Source organism: Lissotriton helveticus, chromosome 4_1 (assembly GCF_964261635.1).
Source record: "Lissotriton helveticus chromosome 4_1, aLisHel1.1, whole genome shotgun sequence".
Lineage (NCBI taxonomy): Eukaryota > Metazoa > Chordata > Amphibia > Caudata > Salamandridae > Lissotriton > Lissotriton helveticus.
The window spans coordinates 1020794851-1020822467 of NC_136063.1; the positions used below are offsets into that span (position 1 = coordinate 1020794851).

Below are 27617 nucleotides of genomic sequence, written 5' to 3' on the forward strand. Positions count from 1 at the left end.
GGAGGCCCGGGGGCACGTACACGGAAATCAGAATAAGAACCTTCCCTTCCCAGCGCCCCACAATGGCGGCGTATCGTCCCTTATCATCCAGTATGACATCATCAATGGCCAAGGGGAGGGAGGTCCGAACCAGAATGCCCGCCCCTCTGGAGCCCGAAGTGAAACCCGAGTGCGCCACAAGGCGATAACCACGCCTATTCAGAGCGTAGCACTTGTTGCCGAGCAAATGAGTCTCCTGCAGTAAGACAACATCAGGAGACAAACGTTTCAGCAATTGCAGCACCACCCTCCTCTTGATCCCATCCCCCAACCCGTTCACGTTCCAACACAATATCTGAAGTCCCCTACCCCCATCCCCGAATTCAGCCCCTCCCCCGCCCCACACCCAAAGCAACTGCAAAAAACAGGAGTTTGCCTTTCCTTCACCTTGCAAATAACAATAAAATTCAAACAAACAACCCAGTCCCTCCAACAATGCCAAAACAACTATACCCCCCACCCCGCACCCCTGCTGAAGACCAAAAAGCCCCATAAACTTGCAGTGTGCCTGTCGCCCAACCGCTCAACTAATCTACGAAAAGAAAACCCAGGAGGAGAAAGGACCCGCTCACCCCCCACCCACCCCCAAAAGGACTATTACTTGCAAACATTAATGACACAGCATAGCACAGTTCAAAGCCAACGTGAAGGGTACGGAGTCAAAGTCGACATCTATTCCTGCTCCGTCGGGCCACCGTCCGCCCGATCCGATCTGCCAGAGTCCTCAAAAGGTTCTTGATCCGCAGGCAGCGAGTCAAGCTAGTCACTCACGACCCCAGGATGGTCGAAGAAAAAAGTACGATCCCTATGAACCACCCGCAAACGGGCCGGGAAGAGCATGGCATACTTCATAGACCTTTCCCGGAGTCTCTTCTTGACCCCTTGAAACCCCAGCCTCTGTTTCTGGACCTGTTGTGTAAAGTCCGGATAAAAGCTGACAGTAGAGTTCTCAAAGGCAATGGGACCAGACTGCCTCGAAGCCTGCAGGATAGCGTCTCTGTCCCGGAAATGAAAGATCCTCGCAATGATGGGTCGTGGGTTAGCACCCGATTTAGGCGTGCCGCCGGGGATCCTATGTGCACGCTCGACAGCGAAAAACTTGCTGAGACCCTTGGGCGCCAAGTGATTCAGCACCAGGTCTTCCACCAATAAGTCCGTCGAGGCAACAGTCGATGATTCCGGGACCCCAATCAGGCGGATGTTATTGCGCCTGGCACGGCTTTCATAGTCCTCTAGGCGCCCAGAGAAATAGTCATTAGCTTTCCGCAGATTCCCGACTTCAGCCTGTAAGTCAGAGACGTCAGTGACCAGGCTAGTGGTCTTGAGATCCAGGGATTTGACTTTTTCGTTTGTCTTCGCCAAATCCGCCCTGATCAAATTGACATCAATCGACACAGTATCCAGTTTGAGAGTCAAGGCCTCATATTGTTGCCCCAATGAAGCCTTCATACCGGTAATGGCGCCCATGAGATCCCGCAACGAGGGCTCTTCCTCAATCGATGAGTCCTCCGGCATTGTCGTCGAGGGTTTAGACGCTGCGCCCGGCGATCCTTTAGTAAGGGTGTACCGGTCCATAATGTTCGTTTGCAAAGTACTCCCTCGAACGCCCGGTTTAGTCTTGCGCCTCTCACTCTCTGGCTTGGTGGCCATCTTAGATCCTGGACCCGTACGGGTCGCCTGTTGTCGGGTGAAAATGATGACTGCGGTGGCAAATGCAGGACCAAAAGGGCGAAGGTGGTGCCAGTCTCAGAACTGAAAGCCACGACAGATCGGCATCAGAAACGGATAGACCAAAAATATAGGCACGTCCGGCCGTCTACGTAGCTAACAAAGTCAGGTTGATCTCCGGACAGGAATCGAAACCAAAAGCGGTCGCCAGCCCATGCCAGTCCGGTAGTCCGTTGTTGTTCACTTACTGGACGGCAGGCCAGACAAGATAGCTCGGGGCGTCACCTAGAAGCAGGCCAGAAAACTGCGGCGATCTGTAGCTCTGGACCCCGAAGTCCAAAAAAGTTTTTTGGAACAGATAAATGATCAGTAGAACTACGCCAATAAACACCCGTCGTCAGAACCAGGATAAAGTACAGGATAGTCGATGGAGGTGGCGAGGGTCCGGGAGCCCTGTGCTCACGCGACCATCTTGGGTGCGCGCGAAGCTCCTCCTCTTTGGTACGATTTTTAAAGAATATTTCAAGTTTTCAAAAGTAGACAGAAGAAATTTCACAGAAAAGCACATTATGGATTCCTATGGAGAAAATTCAAGTTACTAGTAAACCCGACTAGGATTACTTTTGCGACTCAGTACTGGGCTACAAGATGCAGTACTGGCTTCTCTCCTGATCACAGGTGAGTACTTTGGGATTCGGTTGATTTTTGTGTGAATATTTTAAGTTTTCAAAACTTCACAAAGAAGATTTTTCGAGTCAAACCAGTCAATGTTATCCAATAGCAGGTAAGTGAGTTACTGGTTTCCAGGTGAGTACTCGGCTGGGGAAGTTAGGGCTCTGGGCAAAGACTCAGGGGTCCCCCAGGGTCAGGTAGGTACAGTTGGTTCACCCTCAGCGGCACAGGAGCGGCCGGGTGCAGAGGTAGTTAGGCCCAATGTTATCCAATGAGGGATAGGGGGCCTCCGGTTGGGGGCTGCTGGCTAGCAGGCCATGTGGCTGTGGGAGCTGGGCTCCTGGTCACTTGCTCAGGGCAAATGTGGGAGTAGGATAGGGTACAGGTTGCACTGAAAGGGGCACTCGGGCGGCTGGGTGCAGGGTGCCTTTGAGCCGTCGGGTGCTCAATGTTATTCAATGGGAAAGGTAACAAGGGAACAAAGGCTGCAGACTCGGGGACGGTGATTCTTCAGGTGCGACCACCACTTCGAGAGGTAAGTTGGGATCCTGGAGAAGAGGTAGGTACCCCAACGGGAGGCACAGGGGGTCGCAGGGCTCCGGGTGCAGGGGTGTCTTTGGTGTGTCGGGACATCTTACCCTCGGCTGGTCGCGGTTGGAGGGGTCCCTGGTTCTGAGGCTGCAGGCGTCATCTGGTTTGAGGAGGGTCTTTGGGCACTGGACTTCGGGTCCCAGTCGCTGGGGGGATGTCCTCGTGGTCTTGGATCACTCGGGCATGGGCCGGGCTCGGCGGGTGCAGAGTGGGCAGGTCTTGAGCTTCCTGGCTGGCACCAGGGGTTGGTTGTTGAAGAAGAGCCTCTGCTTATGGGAGTCCCAGTCTTTAAGAGGGTCAAGGCAGGCAGGTCCTCCGGGTGTCCCAAGGTTGCTGTCGGCAGGAGTCGCCAGGATTAAGCCGGGGCAGGTTCCAGGATCGACAGGCCGGTAGGGCTGGGGCCAAGTCAGTGGATGTCGTCCTGTTGTTAGCAGCTGCACGGTGGGTCTTCTTGATCTTCTTTCTTCTTTTCTTATCGGGATCTGAGGAAGGAAGGATCAGGGTGTCCCTAAATACTAAATTTAGGGGCGTTACAGGTAGGGTAAGTGCAGGAGCCAAATAGGTCCCTGTCCTGGGGTAGGTACACCCCCTAGCCTGCTCCTCTCCTGTGGGAGGGGGGGCAGGAGCCTAGCTGTGATTGGGCAGGGCTCCCCATCTTCAGGATGGCCAGAGCCCGGGATCGTGCTTCACCTCACCTCTCCCACCTGAGGGGTGGGGTTGGCACAGGCTGGCACCCCCCCCTTCCTGACATGGGGTTTCCCGCCAGTCTTCCCGCCAGAGTGGCGGTTGAAACTGGTGGGGGGCAATTGTTGAGTACCACAAATGGTCTGGAGAAGCTCACAGAGGCGGCATGCCTTTGAAGCTTCCCCTTGCCCATCCTGGTGGAGGAGACCTAGCACCTCGCCCAGGATGTGCATTGTTGCAGGTCCAGGAGAGTGGGTGACTCTCCACCCGGGGGTCCAGCAACATGTCTGCTGTGTGGCAGCCTCTACAGCCACTCAGACCAGACTTGGATTGTAGGTTAGGTTTTCAGGGGGCATCTCTAAGATGCCCTCTGGTGCATTTTACATTAAATGCTACACTGGCATCAGTGCGGGTTTAATGTGCTGAGAAGTTTGGTACCAAACATGTCAGTCTTCAGTGTAGCCATTATGGTGCTGTGGAGTTCGTAATGACAAACTCCCAGCACCATATACTCTTAATGGCATCACTGCACTTACAGTGCTCAGGAATGGCTCGGGGTACTGTAGGGGCACAGGGCTCATGCTCCTGTGCCCACACCACTGGCATAGGGCACCCAGCTACAGGGGTGACTGAAGTATGCCAGGGCAGTGAGTTCTATGGGCATGGCACACAGGGATGTGTGCCATGTCAACTCTCTGTTTAGTTCTGTACCTAGACAATCATCCTGCAAAGGCAGTGTGTGGGTGTCAGGGTACAGGGCCCCTAAGGGTGGCACAATAGGTGCTGCAGCCCTTAGGGGTCTTCTCTGGTCACCAGGCCCTGGGCACCTAGGGTACCATTTGCTAGGGGCTAATAGGTGGCCAGAAATGCCAATTGGGTTTTGTTTTAGTAGAGCTTTAGGGAAGGAACACAGGCCCTGGGAACCTGGTTGGCAGGAGCCCAGGGCACACTAAGTCAAAGCACATCAGCAGTTCAGCAAAAAGTGGGGCATACCAATGCAAGAAAAATGGCACTTTCACACACGGATTGTCTGAAAATCAGAAGCTCACTCCCCTCCAATCCTACTGACCAAACTACACCCCTGCCCAGGCACCCTCTGCTGGCTGGTGCAGTCACTCACTGCACCTGTCTGCAGGTAGATCTTTGCCTCCGCTTTGAATGACAGTCCAGTGGCCAACTCAAGAGTCAAAAGCAGACTGGTGGCTTCAAACAGGCCTTTCAGTAATGCACTGCTCTCAGTGGATGTCCAGGTTTGCATGTGCACTAGTAGCAGTGCATTTACTGCGATATTTCCCAATGTCCCTCCCTGTGACTGGTATACAGACTTAGGTGTGTGCTATGGGCGTGGAGTGGGACACTGCACTGTATCAATGATATAGCCCCTGAACTTCATCCTCTGCAGTGGCATCCATATTGAGTGGTTCATTTCAAGTGGGTGTGTCCCATATTTGTTACCCCTAATGTCAATGTCATTGCCGACCCACGATCCACCCACAAGCCCTTGACTGCCAATGTTTGGTGCTAGATTAGCCATGCTTCAACATCACAATGATTCACAGAACTTAATACATGTCTCTCACCCTGACACCCGAAGCCTTCATGTCACCATTTTGACTGCCTGTAGTTGGTCTACTAAGACATCATCTGAGTTATTCCAGACCCTCCTGTTTTTAAAGAGCCCACCTCTGTGACACTTTTCCAAGGTAAATATAGGAAGTAGGAGTGGAATGGTGGAATAAGTATGAATCTTTCTCTTTATAAGTGACTGGCAGCCCGTCCCGACGTTGTCCGGGTATGAAATAGAATGTGTGTAATGTGTGTATTTGGCAAGGGCAATTTATTTTAAAATCTTGCGGTAGACAAAATATTTTGTTTCATTAGAATAGGGACGGAGAAGGGCCAGCTGCAGCCCTGGTTGATGTTAGCAGGTGCGTGTAATTGGTGTAGTGATCCGCCGCCTGAGCCCGGCTACAGCCCTGTTTGATGTTAGCAGGCGCGTGTAATGTCGTTGAATGAGAGAGTTATCAGCCGCGGGTAAATACGTTCAATGAGAGAGTTCAGTGACAGCAAGTAGGAGAGGCTGCAGTAATTGTCCCCGCAGTCACGCTCATTTGCATGTTCCCCCGCTTGAGGCCCAGATGCAGGCCTGTTTGATGTTAGCAGGCGCGTTTTCCCCCGCTTGAGGCCCAGCTGCAGCCCTGGTTGATGTTATCAGGTGCGTGTAATTAGTGTACTGATCCGCCGCCTGAGCCCGGCTAGAGCCCTGGTTGATGGTAGCAGGCGCGTCTAATTTCGTTGAATGAGAGAGTTCAGTAACAGTGCGCAGGAGAGGCTGCAGTACTGTTACTTACCAGGCCTCCAGCTGAACGCGTTTGTCATGCCCCCAGCACACGGCCACAGCAGACGATCTTCTGATTAATGTACGACCCATATGGCATGAAGGGTGGAACATAGCACACGCCCCCAGCGTTTCTCACGCCCCCAGTGTGCCCCTTGATGCGGCGCAATTGCGTTCACATGGCATGAAGGACGGACACACGCCCCCAGCGTTTTTGTCACGCCCCCAGCGCGCCCCTTGATGCTGCGCAGCAACGTATTTTGCGCTTGTATGTACGACTCACATGGCATGAAGGGTGGACACACGCCCCCAGTGTTTGTCACGCCCCCAGCACGCGCCCACAGCCCACGATGTGATGACCGTACCACACGCCCCCAGCGTTAGTCACGCCCCCAGCCCACGCCCACAGCACAACGCAGACGCGCCCACAAGGGACTACTTTGCTGGCACGGTTCTTTTACCTTTTAAATGTATATGGTGTCCTACGGTACAATTGTATGCCTTTCACTGTATGATTCTGATGAACACCACTGTTTCTTGAAAAGTTAATAAAAACAGTTAAAATAAAATGTATATGGTGGCCGTCTGCATAGCCTATGTCCTTCTGCTGCAACTGCCCTTTCCAACGCTGTATTGGGTGTTGTGATTGGTGCTGTGGTTACTGAGATTACCCGCCTCAAAGGTTTGGGCTCTCTCTTTATAATATTAGTATGGATATGGATTGTATAGACATGGCAGAATGGCAGAAACCTTTCTCCCATTAAAAATATTTGATATTAAATGTGTGAATGAAGTGGAATTTCTATAGTGCAAAGTTCGTTAAAAAAAAGGAGTGCTGAACAGATGGGCTTTAGGGTGTGTGAAATTCAGGTAATTTACTTATATTTAATTATACAAAATTTTAGAAAATGACTTGAAATTATGCATAATTATGCAAAATGCAACTCCGTTATTTAGCATTATAGTTTGGTGTAAAAGGCATTATTGTATCAATTATTGACACAAGGACACTCTGCACACTAAATAAAAATTGCACAAAATACACATTTACAGCGAATAACAACCATTGATGTTCTGTTTGTTAGCATTCATCCTGCGCTATAACTTTAACATGATTGGCAGTGCAATTACGTGATGTAACAAAGTGGCGAAATTGCAGGAATTTTGCATAACAAATGTCACTCTATGGGGCTTTACTGTAATTTGAATTGGTGCTTTTCCGATATCTTTCCCTGTAAAATCCCACACATCAGACAACATTGTATCTCTCAACTCAGCAGGCAAATCATTTGCTGTAAACAATGGATACAGTTCATTCACTTCTGTTCTCTGTCTCAACATTTTAAAAATCACATCCTCATCTTTTGTATGAAATGCTATTACCTCTGGGGTACTATAAATGGAACAGTTCATTTTATACAGTAAACCCTCACCTAACAAATTAACTTGACTCGTGTCACACACAACAAATTTGTGTAGTTCTTGGAAATTGCCAATTTAAACTTTCATTGGTTTTGTCACTGGCGTTTTAATCAGTTTGTTTGAAACTCCTACAACTTGGATACTTTCTCCAGAGAAGGGAAGGATTTGATTTCCACAGTTCTTACAGTTGAATGGGTAACACCAGTATCTACGAAGAATGTAATGGCATTGCCATCAACCTCGCCATCCACATAGGGACCAAACTCATCTACCACTAAATAAGCACGAAGAACGCACTCTTCCTCCCCCCTCAGACAACAACGTCATTGTGATGTATCTGAATCATTTTCTTCTGACTGCATCAAATATTGTGAAGTCATCTCCACATTTGAATTCACTTGAAAATTGGTATGAAAACCCACATTTGCATTGTACCTTTGCATTTTACCATTCATATCCTGGTTTGGCATAGGAGCTTGTGGTATGTGCAAACCCTGTCCTCTGTTATTTGATACCTGAATTTGTGAATTTTGATTTTGCCTCTGATACATCTACACTTGACTCATCTGTGCCTGATTCATCTGCGCCTGATAACCCTGATTCTGCATTTGCATTTGGTCATAATTTCCTGCCTGTCCTGTATTATTTAACAGACTCTTACATTCGCGAAACCAGTGTCCACATTTACCACGAACATGACAAGAATACTACTTTTTCAATTTCTCTTTATCTTTGAAATTACCTCTACCTCTTCCCTGATTCATCCTGGTCATTTGCGTCCCAGTGTTACCATTCAAAACTACACCTTTCATCCCAGTAGTAGTCTGACCATTGCCCTGATAATCATCTGACAAATCAGTACTCAAATAATCCCCTTTCTTTGCTGCTTTCATCTGAGCCAACATTAAATTCTCTTTAATTTTTTTGTCTCATTTCTATATCACATCAACAGTACTTCGCATAACGAAGTATTTCATTGACATACTCTGCCAACAAATCATAGCACTTATTTTAGGTCGCAATCCATTCACAAACCTATGCACAAAATGTCCCATATCTTTCTCTGTGATATTTTCTATACCACTATACAGCTTAAACACTTGAAGAAGTTTTTCATAATAAGCATCCACTGATTCTTTCAATTCTTGAGTAGTTGCGTCAATTTTCACCCAATCTGTTTCCTTCAGAGAAATCTTCCCCTTCAAATATGCAATGACCTGATTATATTTTTTCATAACCTCTTCTGAGGGTGCTCCAGTTTTTTGGATCTCTTAGATATTCTTTTTTCAGCCAATCTGCAGCAATTGTACACTCGACCCACAAATCTGCTGGGACCTCAATATAAAAAGTCCTTCCAAATAACTCCAGAAAACGTTTGAGATTTTCACTAATCTTTCTACTTGTCTGTACCATTCAACAGGCTTTTCTCCCAACCTAGGCAAATCATTTGTAAACAACGATATGTCCTGTCTTGACCATGGAATGTTTACTTAACCACCTCCTGTTACCTCTCTCAATAGGTATGCCGCAACTGCATCATCTGGTACTGACTCTTTTTCTGTTTCTCTTACAGAGTATAATAGTAAAGCAGCTTTTGGTTGCTTCAACCTCCTTTTTAGCCCATATTCCTTTCCATCAGTCCAACTCTCCCCAACATCTTAATGCGGAAATTAATTCTTTAATCCGCAATAATCTCCCGGATACTTTCAGATTCTCCAAATCTTTGGCTGTAATATCCAACCTGTATGTTTTTGGCACACCTATCAATATCAACTCATACATCTGTGTGACTTAATCGAAGGTCTCATGCAAGCTTCTTACTTTTCTCATCATATTTTTACACAAGAATACCAACTCATCTTTCTGATATTAATCATTCTCGCTGGACAATTTGTACCTGCAATTATTTCTTCCAAATCGTATGCATCTTTATTTTGACTACTGCAACCAGGATCTATTTCTCTCATCCAATCATCTAATTCTTCTATGTTCTCTGTACATTTTCACTTGTTTCACTCTTTGATCTATTAGGTGTCTGTATATTCATTCTCCTCTCAATGTGCATCGATCTCTTAGGGTCAAGATTTCATTTTGGTGTCTCATTTGTCTTTTCTGAAATATCAATCAATTGTTCCAGTTCTCTACAAGTTATACTCCCATTTGTGTCACTATTTTCATTTATTGTAAATATTTCTCTATTATCCATATGAGGATGTTCACTATTCCTACCTGGAACAGTTAAGGCATGTACTCCAGTAAGACTTTGCCCATAATTATATACTGGAACTATTGGACCAATTGTCATTGGAACTGATAAAACATCTGGGTTCCTTATCGGTTGCATTGTCATTATTTCTTCTCTATTTTGAATCTGACTTAAAGCTTTAGGTGATCTATTTATTGACTCTTCGATCTGTATTAAAGGAGCATTTAGTGAAATACTCGAAACACTTGTATTTGTCTTTGTATTAGTTTGTTCTTCTTGATAGGGTGGAGGTCTATTCATTAGTAATTAATTTTTCTCTTGTGGTTCAATATTTTTCTTTTTCTCTTTATTTTTTCTCCCTTCAGTCATGTCAGCTTCTCTAACTGAAAACATCCTAGTTACTTCTACAGTATCACTTCTCCACACTTTTTTTAAGCATCACATTTTGCTTTTGAATATCTACTCACTGTATTTTTGTATCTATTCTGTTGTCTGTCTTGTTCTATTTTATATGTTTCATAATCCCACTCTTCAAGAGCTTCGCACTGCATAGGTCATAGGATATTGTTCAATTGTCTCGCTAAATTTTCTAAAATGTTGGTATTAAAAGTGCCATTTACCAGAAATTCCAAATTGCCATCTTGTTCTGTATATTTCATCCAATTTTCAAACCAGGTACAAGTATGGTATCCCCTTTCTATCGCCATACGTGATGCAGGCGTTCCTTCAGGAGCCATGGAAACTCCATCTCTAATTAATATTGGCTCATCTTTGCTAAACAGTGTTTTTAACAATTTAATTATCTTCATATTTCTTTTAAACCTGTAAAGTTTGTATTAGTAAATAAATCTGCAAACTTCCTTCTGTGTTATGTTTCCCTACTCCCAATTAATGTTATTTACGCTGTCCAATCTCAGTGCGACTCACATCAACTAACCTATAGCAGCGCGGAACCTTTGGTGACGTATACTCACCACGTACCAATACCAGTGCAACTCTTTGTTATGTCAGTATTACTCCTTCTAATGACCCTCCCTTTACAAATTCAGTGTTAATGTCTTTTTAAGTCTTTGACAAACATTAACAAACTACATAAACACAGCTTGTCTGCTCCACTAAAAGAAATTTGATAGAATTTTGATGTACTCTAAGAAATCTCTGAACTCCAGCACTACCTCAGCCAGCGCGATTATGCTCTCTTACAAGGAAAATTTTCGGTATTTTCCCAATTGTGCCTCTGAAGTGACCCAAATAACCCACCACTGCTTCATTCAACAAAGTTCCCTGTGCAGAAACTTTCAGTTCAAGGACCGCCTAGTACCACATCAACAGCAGACAATGCACATAAAGCTTAGTGTATGCCACACTAAGACAGCCCTTAGGCTTATCTCGGGATCTCAGGCCTACGACTGATGCGCTAATTCCTTTTTTTTTGTGAAACATATTTTATTGAGTTTTATTGTTCTGAGCAGTATCTTCACACCTTGTTCTTTGTTCCTTAACAATGTATAAAAGATGGTACATTTTAAATCCGCACTTATCACATATGCAAACCACATATTTCTATTACACATCACTAATTGTACATTCTTCTATATAATGTGTTGATGATACTATAATACAAGGCAGTGTATTTAGCAAAAACTCTAACCGTACCCCAACTAGCCCCCTCCCCTAAGGTCTTGATCTCTAACCGCCTATTACATATATACACGAACATGTATTTTCCAGTCTTGCCGACATTTGTACATTGTCCTCTCTTACAAAAGTGTAGGAAGCCCCCACTAAGACCTGTAGTATTCGTATGGCATGGGTCACAGTACCATAAATCACCCACTTACTCGACTATAAACTCCAAGTTATTAGATCGTAACCCCTCTAACATGACTTTCCACTCTAGGGAGATCGGGGTTTTACGTAGTCCTCTGGTTTCTTCACGGCGCAGCGCCGCGCCCTCTGCTCCACCCCAAAGCAGTAATTCTGTGTGCCAGGTTCGCACTTCAGGAGATTTACGTGATTTCCATCGCATGATGATATTTCGGAGAGCCAATGTAAGTGCAAGGTTTATGAATCTGTATTGTACCTTGTGAGCAGAGATACGAGTATGTAGACCCAAAATGCACTCCCCCAGTGTGTCAGTAATAACAAGATGTGTGACTGCCTCCACTATATTTCTAACTGCATCCCAATATCCCCGTATCTTCTGGCATTCCCATATCAAATGTATGAAACCCGCTCCCTCTAAAAGGCATCTCGGACATGAGTGCTGCGTTTGGGGGAACATCTTATCTAGTCTGTTCGGGGTTAAATATGCACGGTGTAACACCATTGTTTGGCTGAATTTGAATTTTGCATTCCGTGGGACTTTCCTGGGGTGCTCCAGTACTATAGCCCATTCTTTATCCGACAGGTCTTTCCCCATATCGAACTCCCAGAGGGCCTTCAGTGCCTGTTGGGGTGTTCTCGTATGTGTGCTAATACACGCGTACAGCCATTTAATCAGATGGCGTCCACCGCCCATATAATATACCATCTTAACCAGCTCATTCTGGGGGGGGCAGTCCTCTGTGGGGCCCAGTGCGTCTTAATAAATCTAACCAATACTGCATGCATTAAGTACAAATGTGCCGGGGCGCCAGTCTCGTTTATAAACGTATCATGGTCCATTAGTGTCTCTTCCCCAAACAAATCCGCCACCGTGCTAATACCCACATCCAACCAGGGCGTCAGTTTGCGTTTCATAAGTCTACCAGTGGCGAGCGTAATTCCTAATAATGGTATGTTCCCTGCGTACCTCTGTGCCGTGTTTGTGTATTGCAACGCAGCCCTGCAGCACCTCAGTGCCGTCTGTAACAAGGGGGGAAGGTCTGTCAGGATTCTGCTACCTGGTAATAGTAAAGCGTGTAGTGCCCCACTGTCTATGTCTGTGTCTGTATAGTCAATTTCCTGCAAGTTCCGACCCGCCATCCAATATGATAACCACTGCAGCTGACATGCGTAATAATAGGCTCGAAAGTCTGGTACACCTAGGCCACCCGCCCGAGTACCCACTTGTAGTTTCTTGAGGCTAATGCATCTTCTGCCCTTGCCCCAAATTAGATCCGTAACCATAGTGTTGAGCAAGCGAAAGGTATTCTGTGGCACAAGCAGAGGCAAATTTGTAAAATAATATAATAATCGTGGCAAAACCACCATTTTTGCAATGGCTGCTCTGCCTGTGACAGAGAGCGGCAACGCAGTCCAAAAAGTTACACTGGACCGCAGTGCCTTTATTTCTTTATTCAAGTTGCCTTCCAACATATCTTCGTGTTTTCTATAGATTTTAATGCCTAAATACCTAAACGTTGACTGTGTAACTTGATTGCTAGTACCTCCAACATCCACATCAGCGGTGCCATCATGGTCCACAAAGTAAAAAGCATGTGTTTTTGTGGTGTTCAAAGCCAGTCCCGATATGAGTTTGAAATATCAATATGTCTCAAACAATGCGGCCAGTGGCCTGCGTAGATCAGATATATACATGAGGATATCATCGGCATATGATGAAAATAAGTGGGTCGTATTACCGTTTTTTATCCCCAATTAACAAAGTCGCGCCGTAGCTTTATGCCCAGTGGTTCCAGTGCTAAAATAAAAATGAGGGGCGACAATGGGCAGCCTTGTCTCGTCCCTTTGTGTATAGTGTATTCATCAGAGATGTGACCACCCGTTCTAGTGCGTGCCGTGGGGGAACTATATAATATTGTTATCCATTGTACGTATTCTGCCGGTATCCCAAATTTTAAGAGCGCCTGAAACATTTATTCCCAGTGTAAAGAGTCAAAGGCCTGTCGTAGGTCCAGCGACAGACAACCAGCGTGTGGATAGTGCTTCGGAGCCTCCGTCAGCAGGTGGTGTAGTTTCCTAATGTTACGGGAGGTGCTGCGAGCAGGTAAAAAACCTATTTGATCTATATGGATCAACTTAGACAAATGCGGGAGCAGTCTATTTGCTAACACTTTACTCAATATTTTATATTCAGTGGGCATTAATGATAATGGCCGATAGTTTACCATATCAGTGTGCTCTCTGCCCGGCTTTGGTAGTGAAATAACCAGGGTTTGGGCTGCTGTATTAGGTAAAGAGGCCTTCTCCCATATTTCTTTATATAATTCCACTAGGCGGGGCACTAGAGCCTCTGCGTATGTGTCATAAAACTCAATGGGGAGCCCATCCATACCGGGTGTTTTATTACGTGGTAATCCCTTCATTGCCACCCTAATCTCATGTGGTGTAATGTGTCCTATGAGGCCCTTACGTAGTGATTCTGGAATTTCTGGACATGTCAGGTTAGATAAAAAAGCCTCTGTTTGGTCCCCAGTGGGGCGGTCAGGTACTCCATACAGTGTGGTGTAATAGTCACGGAACGCCGTATTAATCTCGCCTTGTTTGGTAACTGTCCCCATTGTTCTTAACAATCCGAGGTATGACCACCGATGGAGGGGCATCGCGTATGAGGTGAGCCAATAATGCTCCCTTCTTGTTGGCCTCGCTATGGGCTCATTGTGTATATTTCGCGTAGTCTATAACCCTCAGAGACTCCAACAATTCCGCATGCCGGATTCGTGCCTCCTGGAGGGGGCCTTTTTCCTCCGCGTCCGTGATTGCCTCGTTCTCCAGGGTGCCCATAATGTCCTGAACCTCTACTAGTGTCTTGTGTAGTTCCTGCCGTGCTCCCACCGACATACCGATAGCCTTACCCCGCACCACTGCCTTGAATGCATCCCACTCTATTGATCTACTCGTGGCCGTCTTACTGTTGTCAGTAAAATAATGGTCAATAGTGGTGGAGAGGGTACTGCGGAATACTTGGTCCTCAAGGAGTTGTGGCCAGAGGCGCCACATTGGGACTGGCGTAGGTACCCTGCCGCCTGTGATGAGTAATTCCAGTGGGTTGTGATCGGAGAATGTCTTGGGAAGATATGTGGATTCAATCACCTGCATTGCTATCCTATCGGAGAAGAACACTCTATCTATTCCGGTGTGGAGGTCGTGCACTGCTGAGTAATATGAGTATTCCTTACGTAGGGGGTGTTGCATCCTCCATACATCTCGCAGTCTCCACCCCACCGCCCACCTCATTAGGGCCTCAGCCTGTTTGTGTATCCCAGTGCCTTGTAATGGTGGGTGCCACCTATCCAGAGACACTTCCAGCACTACGTTACAATCTCCCCCCAATATCCATGGGTGCGCCTCCCATCCTACTAATGCCCCACTTAACACATTCCAATGTTGATCTTGCTCATAATTAGGGGTTTAGAAATTGCCCGGTATCACCAGTTGGCCATCCAATATCCCTTTAACTAGTTCGTATCTGCCCAATTTGTCGATTCTCTGCTCTTGTGCAACAAAGGGCACCCCATACCTGACCCAAATCGTGGCACCTCTTGCGTAATTAGAGTAGGTGGTGGAGAATACCTGTCCCTTCCATTTTTTCTGCAGTTTCTCCACCTCACTTTCTATCATGTGCGACTCTTGCAAATATACAATTTGCGCCCTACGGCGCTGCAGTTGGGCGTGTATCCTGTGGCGTTTGTGAACTGTGCCCATACCCCTTACGTTCCAAGTTATAATCTTGTACTTCCCAGGTGTGTACATCATTGCATTAACCAGAATGTGGGTGAACATAGCATGTCATACAGGCCGACCAGCTTATCAATAAAGGCAGACATTTCGAGACCGTTCCCATACCCAACTTCCCCAATACTCGGTCCAATCTTAAAACTGTACCGGACCACAACTCTCAAGAACTGACCCAATATACATTTATGGATCACCAATGAATACAAAAAGTGAGCTAATAAAAAGGAAAGAAAGGTCATACGTAGCGCCTTCGCCATATGGGGGGATGCGCCTACGCTTTGCACGTGGTAGGGTGTGTCAAAGAGCTGCCAGGTTGGAGCTACTACGGCGCCAGAGCCCCAATAATCTGTAGCCTCTCAATCATTATCTAAACTAGCTGGAGGAAGGCTAGATGGAACTGTGGTGTGTAGACACAAAAAATAAAAATAAAAAATAGGTACAATACTTGTATAAGTCCATCACCCATACAGGTCCTTGATCAGCTGTGGAGTCGCCGAGGGGAACAATGCCACACTACCCACAGCGCCAAGAAACCGTCGGTGAACGAGCGCTATATAAATCCCTTTTATCATATCATATCATCATATCAGATTCCGATCCCTGTGACTCCTCCTTCTCCTCCGTAGCGGACTGAGTGACTGTCCGTGGTGCGTTCGTGAAGGTAGAAGTAGCCAATATCGCCTGTGTCCTGGTCTGTTTTATCTGTTGCGAGGTGAACTGTGCACGCCCAGTGTTTCTTCTCGGTCTCCCACCTCTACGACCAGCCGAGGTGGTTGCAGAGGATTTGTGCTTCTCCTCCGTTATTGCTGCAGTCTCCTCCGCGTTGGTTAGTTCCATGACCTTCAGCCAATCCTCAACATCTTCTGGACTTTCGAAGAAGTACGATTCCTGGTCGTGCAATATTTTTAGCCGTGCCGGGAATAATAGTGCATACTGTATATTCAGGTCTCTAAGCCGTCGCTTCACTGCCATGAAAGAGGACCTTTGCTTCTGCACTAGCATCGTGTAGTCCGGAAATAAGGAGATCCTCGCATTCTCGAAGTTAATCGGCGCCGCCTCCCGGGCTTTCTGCAGCAGAGTGTCCCGGTCACGGTAATTCAATAACTTCACTATGAGGGTTCGTGGAGGGGCACCCGGTTTTGGTCGCCCGGTAGGTATTCTGTGTACGCGTTCTATACAATATTGTGAGGAGAGTCCCTCTGCCGTGACATGATCCCTGAACCAGCGTTCCATATACCCCAATGCGTCAGACCCCACACTTTTCTCCGGCAGGCCTATCACCCGGTTATTGTTCCTTCGTGCTCTCCCTTCCGCATCCTCCACTCGTTCCAGGAAGGTGGCCACCTGCGTTTGCAACTGCTTCACGTCTGTTTCAGTCTGCTTCTGTTTGGGCTGCAGCTCCGCCAGTGACGTCGTGTGGTCTTTCACCTTCTGACATGATGTGCCCTAAGCAAATTCAAACCAGTGGATAGGGACCCTATTTGTAGCTCGAGTGCTTTCCGTGAGTCACGTACTTCCCGCAGTATGAGGTCCAGTTTGTCTTTGGATGCAGGCTCCTTGGTCGGGGGGATATTGCCAGACTCCACCGCCCCATCAATGCAACTCAGGCCCTCCTTCGTCGGGTCCATGCCGTTCTGATCCTGCTCTCTCGGGTTATTGCATCCCATCTTGTCTGCGGATCGTGTTGGAAACACTCACTACACCAGAGATGCATAATCAGAAGGACTCTTTAGCTACTGCTCTCCGACCCTCACACTCTATGTCCTTTGGTACTGCCGGTGAGGTGGGTGGTTCTGGTCCACAAGGCAATCACAGATGTCTGTGCATGTCCACAGCGTGCATATAGTGCGTACAGATCACCCCAGTCCCTACCAGGCTCCGCAGCGATCAGCAGTGGGGCTGAACTGTCCTAGTTCCACGTGTCCAACCTCGCGCTGTTGACCCAGTGGCTTGCACACTGCCGTATAACCTCACTGGAGGCCAGGGGGAGAGCAATGTCGGCGTCAGGGACAACACAGGATATCCACTCCTGCTTTAGTACTGCACCCCTCCCAAGTCCATCTGGGCACAGCAGTAGAGTAAAGCAGCACAGCGTATGTCACTCCAACTTCCCACGAAGAGCGTGCCTAAGTTTGTGCAGCTATTGGGATCCTCCGGTGTAGCCCCATCAATGTCCCTTACACACCGGTGGCCCAGCGCCAGTCCTTAAGCATCATGCAGCGAGCACACACCACCCCGGCTGCTCAGTTTACAGAGGGCATTTAGGGACAAACGGCACCGTACACAGTCAGATTTCCAGCATTTGCCAGCCCAATTACAAATGGCCGCGGCTGCTGATGGGTACGTCCGCTAGGCCATGATCCCGGTGGTTGCCCCGACGCCGCCCACCACCACAAGTCATTAGGGCACTACCCCGCTTATCCTGACGACTCCGGTCTGCCGCAGGGTATAATGGAAGGGCCGCCGCTCTCCAGTATGGACACAGTCTGGTGGGGCCTGCCGCCGGGAAAAAGTAGGCCCCACAGGATCCCCCGTATTGCGTAGGTGTGTATCCCGGAGCATCCACAGAGGCTCCCTCTCACCTGTCAGTGGGGCCGCGGACTCAGCTCCAGCAATTCTGCGGCCGGGAGGTGGACAGATGTGTCGCCCCCTCCGCCCGAAGCAGTCGCTCTATCCCCGATGCACCAGTCCCAGGGATTCAAGGCATCAGAGTGCCGATACGGGCCGCCTTCCCTCAATGCTCCATGCCATGCCGCCTCAGTGATTTTGTTGCAATTGGCCTCACACAGCAGCGACTGACCAGCTCCAAGTGTCCGGGCCCCCTACCACTGTCGTCCCACACAGCCAGCGCTGTCCGCTTATTATGTAGGGATAATATCTTTCAGGATTTTGGAGGCTCGGGTCCGGAGCTCTCCTAGCAGACAACTGCCATGCTTAGTTGCTGGCCACGCCCCTAGACCTGATGCGCTAATTCCATTGAGATTCCTCAAACCTCAACGTGACATAAAGGTACAAATTCAACATATATCATAAAACTGTTTAATTCTGTCCTTTCTTTAAACTCCGCCTTTTCATTACCCAGCATTTTAGTCTAAACTAACCATCCGATGCAACTACCGAAAACTGATGCAGCGGAAGCGTTGGGGGATTTTTGTCATATCACTTATCCACACCAACCACTAAATAACTATTGGAGATGTACCTCTAATGACGGCCCCATAAGTCTTTATCACTTAGTTAGCTATATCAAAGGTTCTCCTATGAATCTTTGGTAGAGCTAAAAGGGACTAAATAATGAAAAACGGATTGCTATTTCTCCATGGGGACCTACAATGAAAAAATACGTCACACATTAGTCATTAAAAACATTGTCCAAATAACTTTGAAACTCAGAAATAAAGACAAACACTATTCTCTTCTATTTAGGTTTTCCTGTTATTTCATAATATGAATGCTCAAACACAAATACAAATTAGATAGTCGATACTACTCATCTATGAAGACATCAGAACATCAGATATAGAGGAGTGAGAGAGAGAAAACATCAGCGAAACACAGTTCACTTACGTAACAGAAATACTAAAGCAAAGCGTGCAATTAGTCTGAAAGGCTAACACCAAGGCCGTTAGGGAATAGCAAGGGCAGCATCACCAGCTGATGATTTGCAAAGTCTCTAGAAAGGTTTCTCAGAATTAGCAGGTTTCCCCAGCCAGAGAATCGGGAATCAGCACGGCATTTAGCATACCACGAACACAAGGACAGGTCACCAATCCCGTGAACGAGCCGAGGAACACTTTCCCACTGGAATCTTTATAGTACGCTACTTCCTTTCTTCCATTAATATGTTGCATTTTCTCTCTGCAGCAAGACTCTCTATTGGTTAACCATGATGGTGTGACAGTCTACTGACAATGACTTTACTATTATTTTCTAAACACTATTTGTCTAAATATTGTGTAACTTCCAAGAGAGGAAGAGGAAGAAAGCCTAGCTACAAATGTATTTAAACAGTAATTACATTAATGTTTTGTACATCCCTCGCCTAGACAGGAAACAACTTTAAAGGCTTATTCAGAAACAGGCAAAATATCTGTATTCTAAAGGAAGCATTTGTCAAATTTGAAGGACTGGAGCATGGAAAAGCACATCCCTTAATATTTGTATATTATACTTTAACGAAGAATAAAGCTTTTTCTTTTGTCTCTTATTTTCTGCAGTTGGGAAGACAGAATAACATCCAGTTAGCAATATCATTGCATTTAACTAAGAAAATTATATTTGTCATGCCTTATGCACATTTCACATGTTGCACACATTAGTATTATAGGACAGCAATTCAACACACATTATAAAAGCATGCATCAGGGTGGATTACATCGCGCAGATTTAATTTACAAAAATTGTGCTCCATCACTTTTAATAAGCTGTGTCAAATATGTGGATTAATTCGCTCAGATGCCCTGCATTGATAAGCAAGGTCCTTGCCCCATCAGTGATACAATATTGTTTAATTACTGAGTCATTCTTTTGCTTATAAAAGCCGCACTTAGGGCCTCATTACGATTGCGGGTTTCCCGCATCCACGGGCCGACGGAAGCCACCGCCGGCCCGGAGGATGCGGGAAATCCGCCGGGGAGCCTTGCAAGACCCACCGCCATATTAGGATGGCTGGTGGGTCTTACTATCTGTCTGCCGCTAATCCGCCGTGGGCGGATTCCGCCCGCGGCGGAAAAGCATTAACATGGCTGGCGGTGTCTATCAGACACCGCCAGCCATATTAGGATGACAGCGGAAAGATGCCTTTACACGGCGGCATTTCCGCCGTGTAAAGGCATACGGAATTGTGTTTGGGGGCCCGTTGCGGGCCCCCAGGGGTGAAGGGGGCGTGGGGGGTGCACATGGAGGGTACCTATGGTACCCCCCTGCATTTGCCTGCACAAAGCGGCAGGCACCGCGAGGTGCCTGCTGCTTTGTGCATGCAAATGCACAACTTACTTTTTTATCATTGCGGCGGGTGCTGCTTCAAGCAGCACCCGCCGCAATGATAAAAATACAGGATGTGACCGCCAGGGTGGCGGTCACATCCTAATTTGCACGGAGGGACCGCCGCAGCCCATGCGGACGGTCCCTCCACCTCTGGGATGGCGGACGGACGCAAGTCCGTCCGCCATCCTAATCGGCCCCTTAGTATTGGGAAGCGAATATTAGAGCCTAAAAATGCAGCTCTTACCATGAACGAAGAGAGGCGACATGGGATACCTTTAATAAACACATCTCAGCATGACGGCTGGGCGAAGGAGCCAGTACACCAGTTAGTCATTCGTAGCCGCCAGAAGTCACACTTCTCTGTTCCATGGGCTGGCACTTTGTGAACCACTGACCAGAAAAAAATGCCAATTAATGGCAAAATGAAAGACGCTTTAGCTGCGAGTGTTTGGAGGGCTGCCAGCAGCAAGAGCTGCTACAGAAACCCGCTGTCAGATTTAATTAAATCTCGTCTATTTCATATCATATGAGCAATGTATGACTGCTTTCAGAACTAAATGCAATGTTATGGATTTAAAAAGCGGCGGTGCCAAGAGAATCACCTTGACGCACAACTTGTAGCCTTCTTGCCAGTCCTTTTCACAGTTCAGCAGAAACAGATGTCAGAGTTTATGTGCTGTTACATTTCCATCCTCCTAACCTTTTGTGTTTTTGCCTGATGGAGGGACCTTTTTTTCTAGCATTCATTACCTTACCCTTCAACTTATATCAAAAGCTAAGTGATTTGCTGCCAAGATCTGTGACTCGGAACTGGGAACACACAATCTCTTTGTATATGTGATATGACCCATAGGTAGAACATGGATCAAAGCCGGGTTATTCTTGTCTGGACAACCAAGGGTTTGAAAATGTATATTTTCTCTGACTTTCTACACACTGCTTTCTGTAATTTTGCAAATTGTACCATAAAGTCGCACATCTGACCTTCTCAACTAGACTGTTGGAGGAGCAATATATATTAGAATAAAATGCGGCTCTTATGAGAAATACTGGAACTTAATGCTGATACAAAACTTTGAGTTGGCGCAAAGTGGAAAAGGAAATAAAACACTGCATGCAATGCTCTATAACAACCACCTGCTTTTATATCTCGTATCATAAATAACACCATCTAATTGAAGGTCTACGTGCATAGCCCACACCACTGATACACAGTGGCCCCTGACTGAAGGACTCTGCCCATTACATCGGCCTTCAAGAAGGCATTGAGGACTACCATGATGGAGGTGGCATTCAAATTCCAGCCAGGTGCACCAAGATTATCCTGTCTATAAAAGATCAAGCCCTAGTTAAGCTTGACAACACATAAATTCCCTTCTGCAAAGTCTAGGTCCAGATACACAGAAAGAATAGTTGATTGGTCCTCACTATTGGTCTCAGACTCAAGGTCCACAAACAGCAACATCTGACTCTGCAGAGAGGCCTCAGGCAACACGTAAGCACTTTACAAAATAAATAAGCAAAACGTTGTGCGTTTGGCTTACTAATAATTCACTGAAGAACACTCAGCTAATGCTTCAAATCCCTTTTTATAGATTTTTTGTATCAATATGACAGCGGCATCGACAGAGGATAATTTATATCCGTAAATGTTAACAGCAGAGAGAACAATAATTTTCATGTACTTATTCAGCCAGCTTCTATTATGAGAAGAACATGCAGTGATAGGTGGGTTGATTTTTTAATTAGGTTTCTTTCAGGTTCTAGATATGAAGAACCTGGGTAAATATTGATCTGCTAGAATCCATTCAAAAGCAGCATTATGTTTATTACTGCTGTCTGATTTGCAATAAAGATTATAACATTTGGTCAAACTCTCATCCTATTTGTCCTATTGTCTTCACATTAGCTATGCCCAAGGCCCATAAACAAAAGCTGTACGCAACTGCTGAAATGAGATGGGAGGATGGGCAATGACAACAGGTGTTAATGTCCAAAGATGGAGAACATGTGTCAAGGGACATTTAGATCAATTTACTCCTGCAGGCATTGACCAAGCCGATTAGTGAGGTCCCATGGTAGCAGATGGCTACATCTTCTAATATGTAGGAAATTAATTTACTTACCACAACAGCAAAAGCTGAGGTTGCTCTTTCAGGAGACACACATGAGTTTGTAGACAGTGCTTAGTTCAGAGCTTTCAATTTATATAGCAAGCTTAGCTGGTTTAGCTGCTGAAAATACTACCAGATAAGACTCACATTTTATTTTTTAATGATGAGCTAATTTCACTAATTTCTATTCTGATGTCAAAATACATTTAAATGTGGAGGATGTTGAAATAAAACAAGTAGTATACATTTTAACTTTTCACAGTCTCTCACTCTTTTGCTTTTTCTGTTTTTCGGTAGACTAGAAACCTAACAGTGGATGGTGGCTTTGGAGCGTGGTCAGAATGGAAGACATGCAGTCACACAGATGGTGGCAGTGTTGGAGCCTGTCTCTGTCGAACCCGTGTGTGTGACAATCCCGCTCCTGTCTGTGGAGGGTTGCAGTGTGATGGACCAAGTATAGAAATTGCCAACTGCTCCAGGTACGATTACTGCTTGCTTTAAAGACAACTACTTGCTTTTTAGTGCATTTTTTATTTTGTTTTATTCTTAAATCCAGTGATATGAAATCAATGTACATGTGCTGGATAGACATCTTGCATGTGCAAGATAAGGCGGTTTCTAAGTAGTTTTTAGAATTGGGTCATAATATAGATTCTCAGAAAGAGCCAGTAAGGAAGTGGTATAATTGCATATAGCATCAAAGATTCACATGCCATTAAATGCAGATTTCCTTAATCATAGTGCTTTCACCACAAGAAAGTGCTCCAAAAATATGTTCCTAACTGTAACTGCATTTAGCAAAAACATAGTCAAATAACAGAAGGAGGGCGGTGAATTGTAAATTACTCCACATGTTTTTGTTGCACTGATTATTGCTATTCATGTTTTCACTAACCATAGTTTTGAGATTATTTGGTGTTAATAAGGTTTGATATTTATTATTCTCATTATCTCGACTACACTACAAGATATCCAGCATCAACGTAATATATCTGTTGTTGTTGAAGCCCTATGGGAAAGGGCTGTCATTTGGGGTCAACGTCATGTTTAAAGTTACACTTTTTATGCATTATGATTAGATCTCCTGGCTTTATGATACTTATTTCTTTTACATTTCCGTCTGTTTTTATCCATATTTATGTTTTGGACATTTTATCTGTATTTAGCCATATTTATTTGTGTTTTGTGTATAAATGATGTTGTAAAACTGGACATTTTAATATTTTGGTTTAACTGATTGATACACACTCATACTTCGATGTCTGTCGTGATTTAGCTATATAAGCTACCAAATATTACATAACAATACATCCACTAAACATTAGCCTTGTTCCACAAATGTATGTTGACATATGCCATTATTTAAAGACATTTCATCCTGTTGGTTAATTTCCCATGCTGTCCATCTTCTCAGCTGCTGGGCTACAATTCTTGAAAGACAGCTCAGAGAGTCACTTAAAAGAAGCACAGTTTTCTGTATTTATCAACTTTTAAAAATAAATGCGGACAGAAAACACATTGTTTTTCTGTCTGTATTATCTGTAAAAATCATCTGTGAAAACAGAAAACAGGGAGCCTTAATTGTGATACTAGTCTGTGATTTTGTTTACAAACATTAGGGTGATATTCAGCAAGAGGTTTCATACCCACAGCACACCCTGTACCTTATAAAGACACAGATGGGTATCTTTGTGATGTGTAGATGATCATGTCAAAACATACTCTTCAACTGCATGTTACAGGCATTTGAAAGTGTGTTTTCTATATCCTTGGTATGGGAGAAGAATCTGAGTCAAACACTATTAATTTATTTTTGTTATTTTTAACTTACAGGGCTTTCTAAATATCCTATCTCAGCTCAATAAGGTCACGGACAAATATGACACTCTGCAGTCTCTAAGACCTGAAAGCAGGCTTCAATTCTTACCACATTTTTTTCTTTGGTACAATGGGAACATGTTTTCATTGGTATTACAGGAGTGGAGCTGTTGTTATGGGAGAGAGAATGCTTTACATTTCCGTCTACATTGAAAAATGGTTTAATGCTGTGTTTTCCATGGGTGCAAACATGGCGCGCTGACCCACTAATTGCAGATTCATGATGCATCTCTGAACCTGGCTGGTTTACAATTCAATTATTTAGCCATCTTAAATGGGGCCTTCTCTTAAATATTGCACAGTGGCTTTTAACATAAATGAAATTGCAACTTTCTTGTAAACAAACTACCAAGTTTCAATGTTTGTATAAACAGAAATACCAGGTATAATTATACTAAAATTGTTTGCCATTGATTAACTTATTATTATTGAGACACCAGGTGGCTAAAAAAATGAAAACTCCTTACATGAATTTAGTCAGTTAGAAAGAAAAATGCTAATGTAGTAGAGATATAATTTCTTCTTGAAAGCAAACATTGAAAGTGAGCCAGATTTATTTAGAACCAACGAGGGATTTTATGAAATAATCTGTTTTCCTTTGATTTGTTTGGGTGTGTGTATTATAAAGACAAACACTGAAAGACATTATCTTCTGTAATACAGGACAGGGTTTAGCAAATAGAGTATTCTCCCTCCAAAAAGAAGTGTAGCTCTTGATAATGAGCGGTATCGTCAGTGGAAAGTAAAAGCAGTGTCAAGTAATGATGTGTAAAGAAATGCATACAATCTTATGTAATGCAGAAAAAGGTACAGTCATTAGCTTAATATGTTTTAGCAAATCCAGGATAAAGTATTTAGAGTAACCTCCTTCTGTGATCTAGAAAGTTAAGTAATTAACATAATTGTATGTAATCTATTTGAAGTTAAGATAATCAGAATATGTTTAATTTAAAGCAGTGCAGGTTACAGTATTTAAAGGAATCTCTATTGGTAATCAATTAATGTCAAAGTAATGGGAGCAGTATCCTGTTGTAATGTAAAGTAATGTAGAAAAATAGATAAAAAGCAACTCGAGATCATTGTAATACAGCACAGACCAATGTAAATTGAATAATCTGCTGCTATAATATGATGCGGAGAAAATCGATCAAATCAAATTCCATCTGTAATCCAGTAAAAGGGAGTGCAATCAAAGTGATCTTCTTACGAATTCTGATGAAAGAGTAAATAATCAATTCAACCTATGTCTGCCATCACTACATAGTCATCAGAATAATCCTTGTTATTTGTAATTTCCTGTACAGTAAATATTTTCATCCTTTAAGAAAATACAGGATAAAGTAATTTGCGTAATTTCAATACCTGGCAGTGCAATTAGATTAATCTCATTATGCAATATAATGCACAGTAGAGTGATTAGAATAAATATATTTGTGAAGTAATACACTGTAAAGAAATCAGAGTACTGACCATCTGCAATTTAACACAGGTTCATTCAGGATGGAACAATCAAAGTAATCACTTTGTGGGGACTGTTAAATAGTAATTACATCAAAATTACTTTTTCTGCAACCAATCTCACTGTAAATCAGAGCAGTTGTATTGTGTAGTATCAAAATGATTCATTAATTGGAGTATTTTACGTTACACTAATGTATAGTATTAAACACACATGTGTCCTTCTTTAATATAATACAGGACAAGAAAATCAGACTGTTCATTGTCTGTATCTAAAACAGGGTAAAGTCATTTGAAAGATCACCTTACTCTGAGTGATAAAAGCTCAAATTAATCAGTTATCTTCTGTAATGCATTACAGAGTAAGGTAATCAGAGTAATTGATGGGCAAGTAAGCATGGTATTATAGAAATTACATCTAATGAAAGTAAAGAAAACATAATCTTCTCTGTTTCAATGCTATATTAAGTAATAAGAGTGACATGTATTTTCCTAATCTAATGGAGGATAACACACTCAACATATGTTCTTTCTGTAATCTAATGCACAGTACAACAGTCAATTACAGTCAATGTAATGTTTTGCAATCCAGAAAAGGGCAAACAAATAATGGAGTAGTTGTCTTGTGCAAGGTTGCATAACTGAACTAAGTTCCTTTAATGTAATGCTGTTTAAAGTAGCCAGAGTTCTTTCTTTGTAACTTACGGGAGGGTGAAATATTCACAGTGATTAGCTTATGTAATCAAATGCATGTAACATAAGGTACAGCACCAAGAGTACTCCACTGTTACCCTTTGAAACTTGAGTGTTGTCATTCTGCAATCTACGAAAGATTGAAGCAACAAATGTGATTTTCTTCAGTGACTCTGTAAAGGTCAATGTAATCATAGTAAACCCTTTCTTTAACTCAGTGCGTGGCATAACATTCATCTCAATGTGATTCTGTGATCCAGCTTAGAGCAAAGTGATCAAAGCAAACGGCTTCTGTGACCTAAGTTAGCACTGAGTAATTAGATACCAGTCCTGATATCTAAAATTGTATGAAAGTATCACTCCTTGCATAATCTAATGGAGCAAAATGGAAGGAATAAAATCACATTCAATAATCTAATTCATGGAAGAATATCTTTTAATATGCTGCAATTGTAGAACAATCAAATTATAGTGGTTGCATTCTGTAATTCCATATGATTGGAGTAAACGCTTTATTTAATGTAACATGAGGTAAACTAATCAAAATAATCACCTTCTGTAAACAAAATCAGGATAACATAGAGCAGCCCACTAAAAAGTAAGGGAAGTTAAGGGTATCAAAGGACTCTCCATCTGCAATCACACTTTGGATGAAATAACTGGTTCACTGACACAACATTGATGTTAAAAATATCGAGTAAAAAATAAAGACAACAAAATATCGACTCCGATACTTAAACAGGTAAGTACAAAAAAACAACTAAAATTATTGACTCAAAAAATATAGATGTATACAATATCGACTTTTATATCAATAAAACATATATATTAAATATTAAGTATAATGTTAACAAAATAAAACAAATTTAATATACATTTTAATAAAATATAACAAATAAACATAATAAAAAATCAACAAAAAATAATTTATATGTATATTTTCACTTTAAAACAATTAATAAACTATTATTTTTAATTTATGTTAAAACTTTTAAAACAATATAAAAATAAATATATATATTAATTTAAAATATAAAAAATGTACAACATATTAAAACATCAAACTATTAAAACATATTTAAACTTACATTTCACAATACAATCAGTGCAATAGAAGGGAAAGTGTTGGATAGCAAAGGGGTAAAATAACTATTACCACTCCAGTAAGTGCAACAGTAGAAGTGTTGGCTAGCAGATTAATTAAATGTACTATTCCAACTCCAGTGAGTGCAATAGTAGGGAAAGT

General features: G+C 43.9%; 1 protein-coding gene across 1 annotated transcript in view; it reads left to right on the forward strand.

Moving 5' to 3' along the window:
- Positions 1–27617, forward strand: part of SEMA5A (semaphorin 5A) — a 1863338-nt gene that overhangs the window by 1350297 nt on the left and 485424 nt on the right. Inside the window, exon 14 of the mRNA XM_078687625.1 lies at positions 22640–22821. Within this exon, the coding sequence (XP_078543751.1) occupies positions 22640–22821 (182 nt within the window). The remainder of the gene's footprint in view (positions 1–22639; positions 22822–27617) is intronic.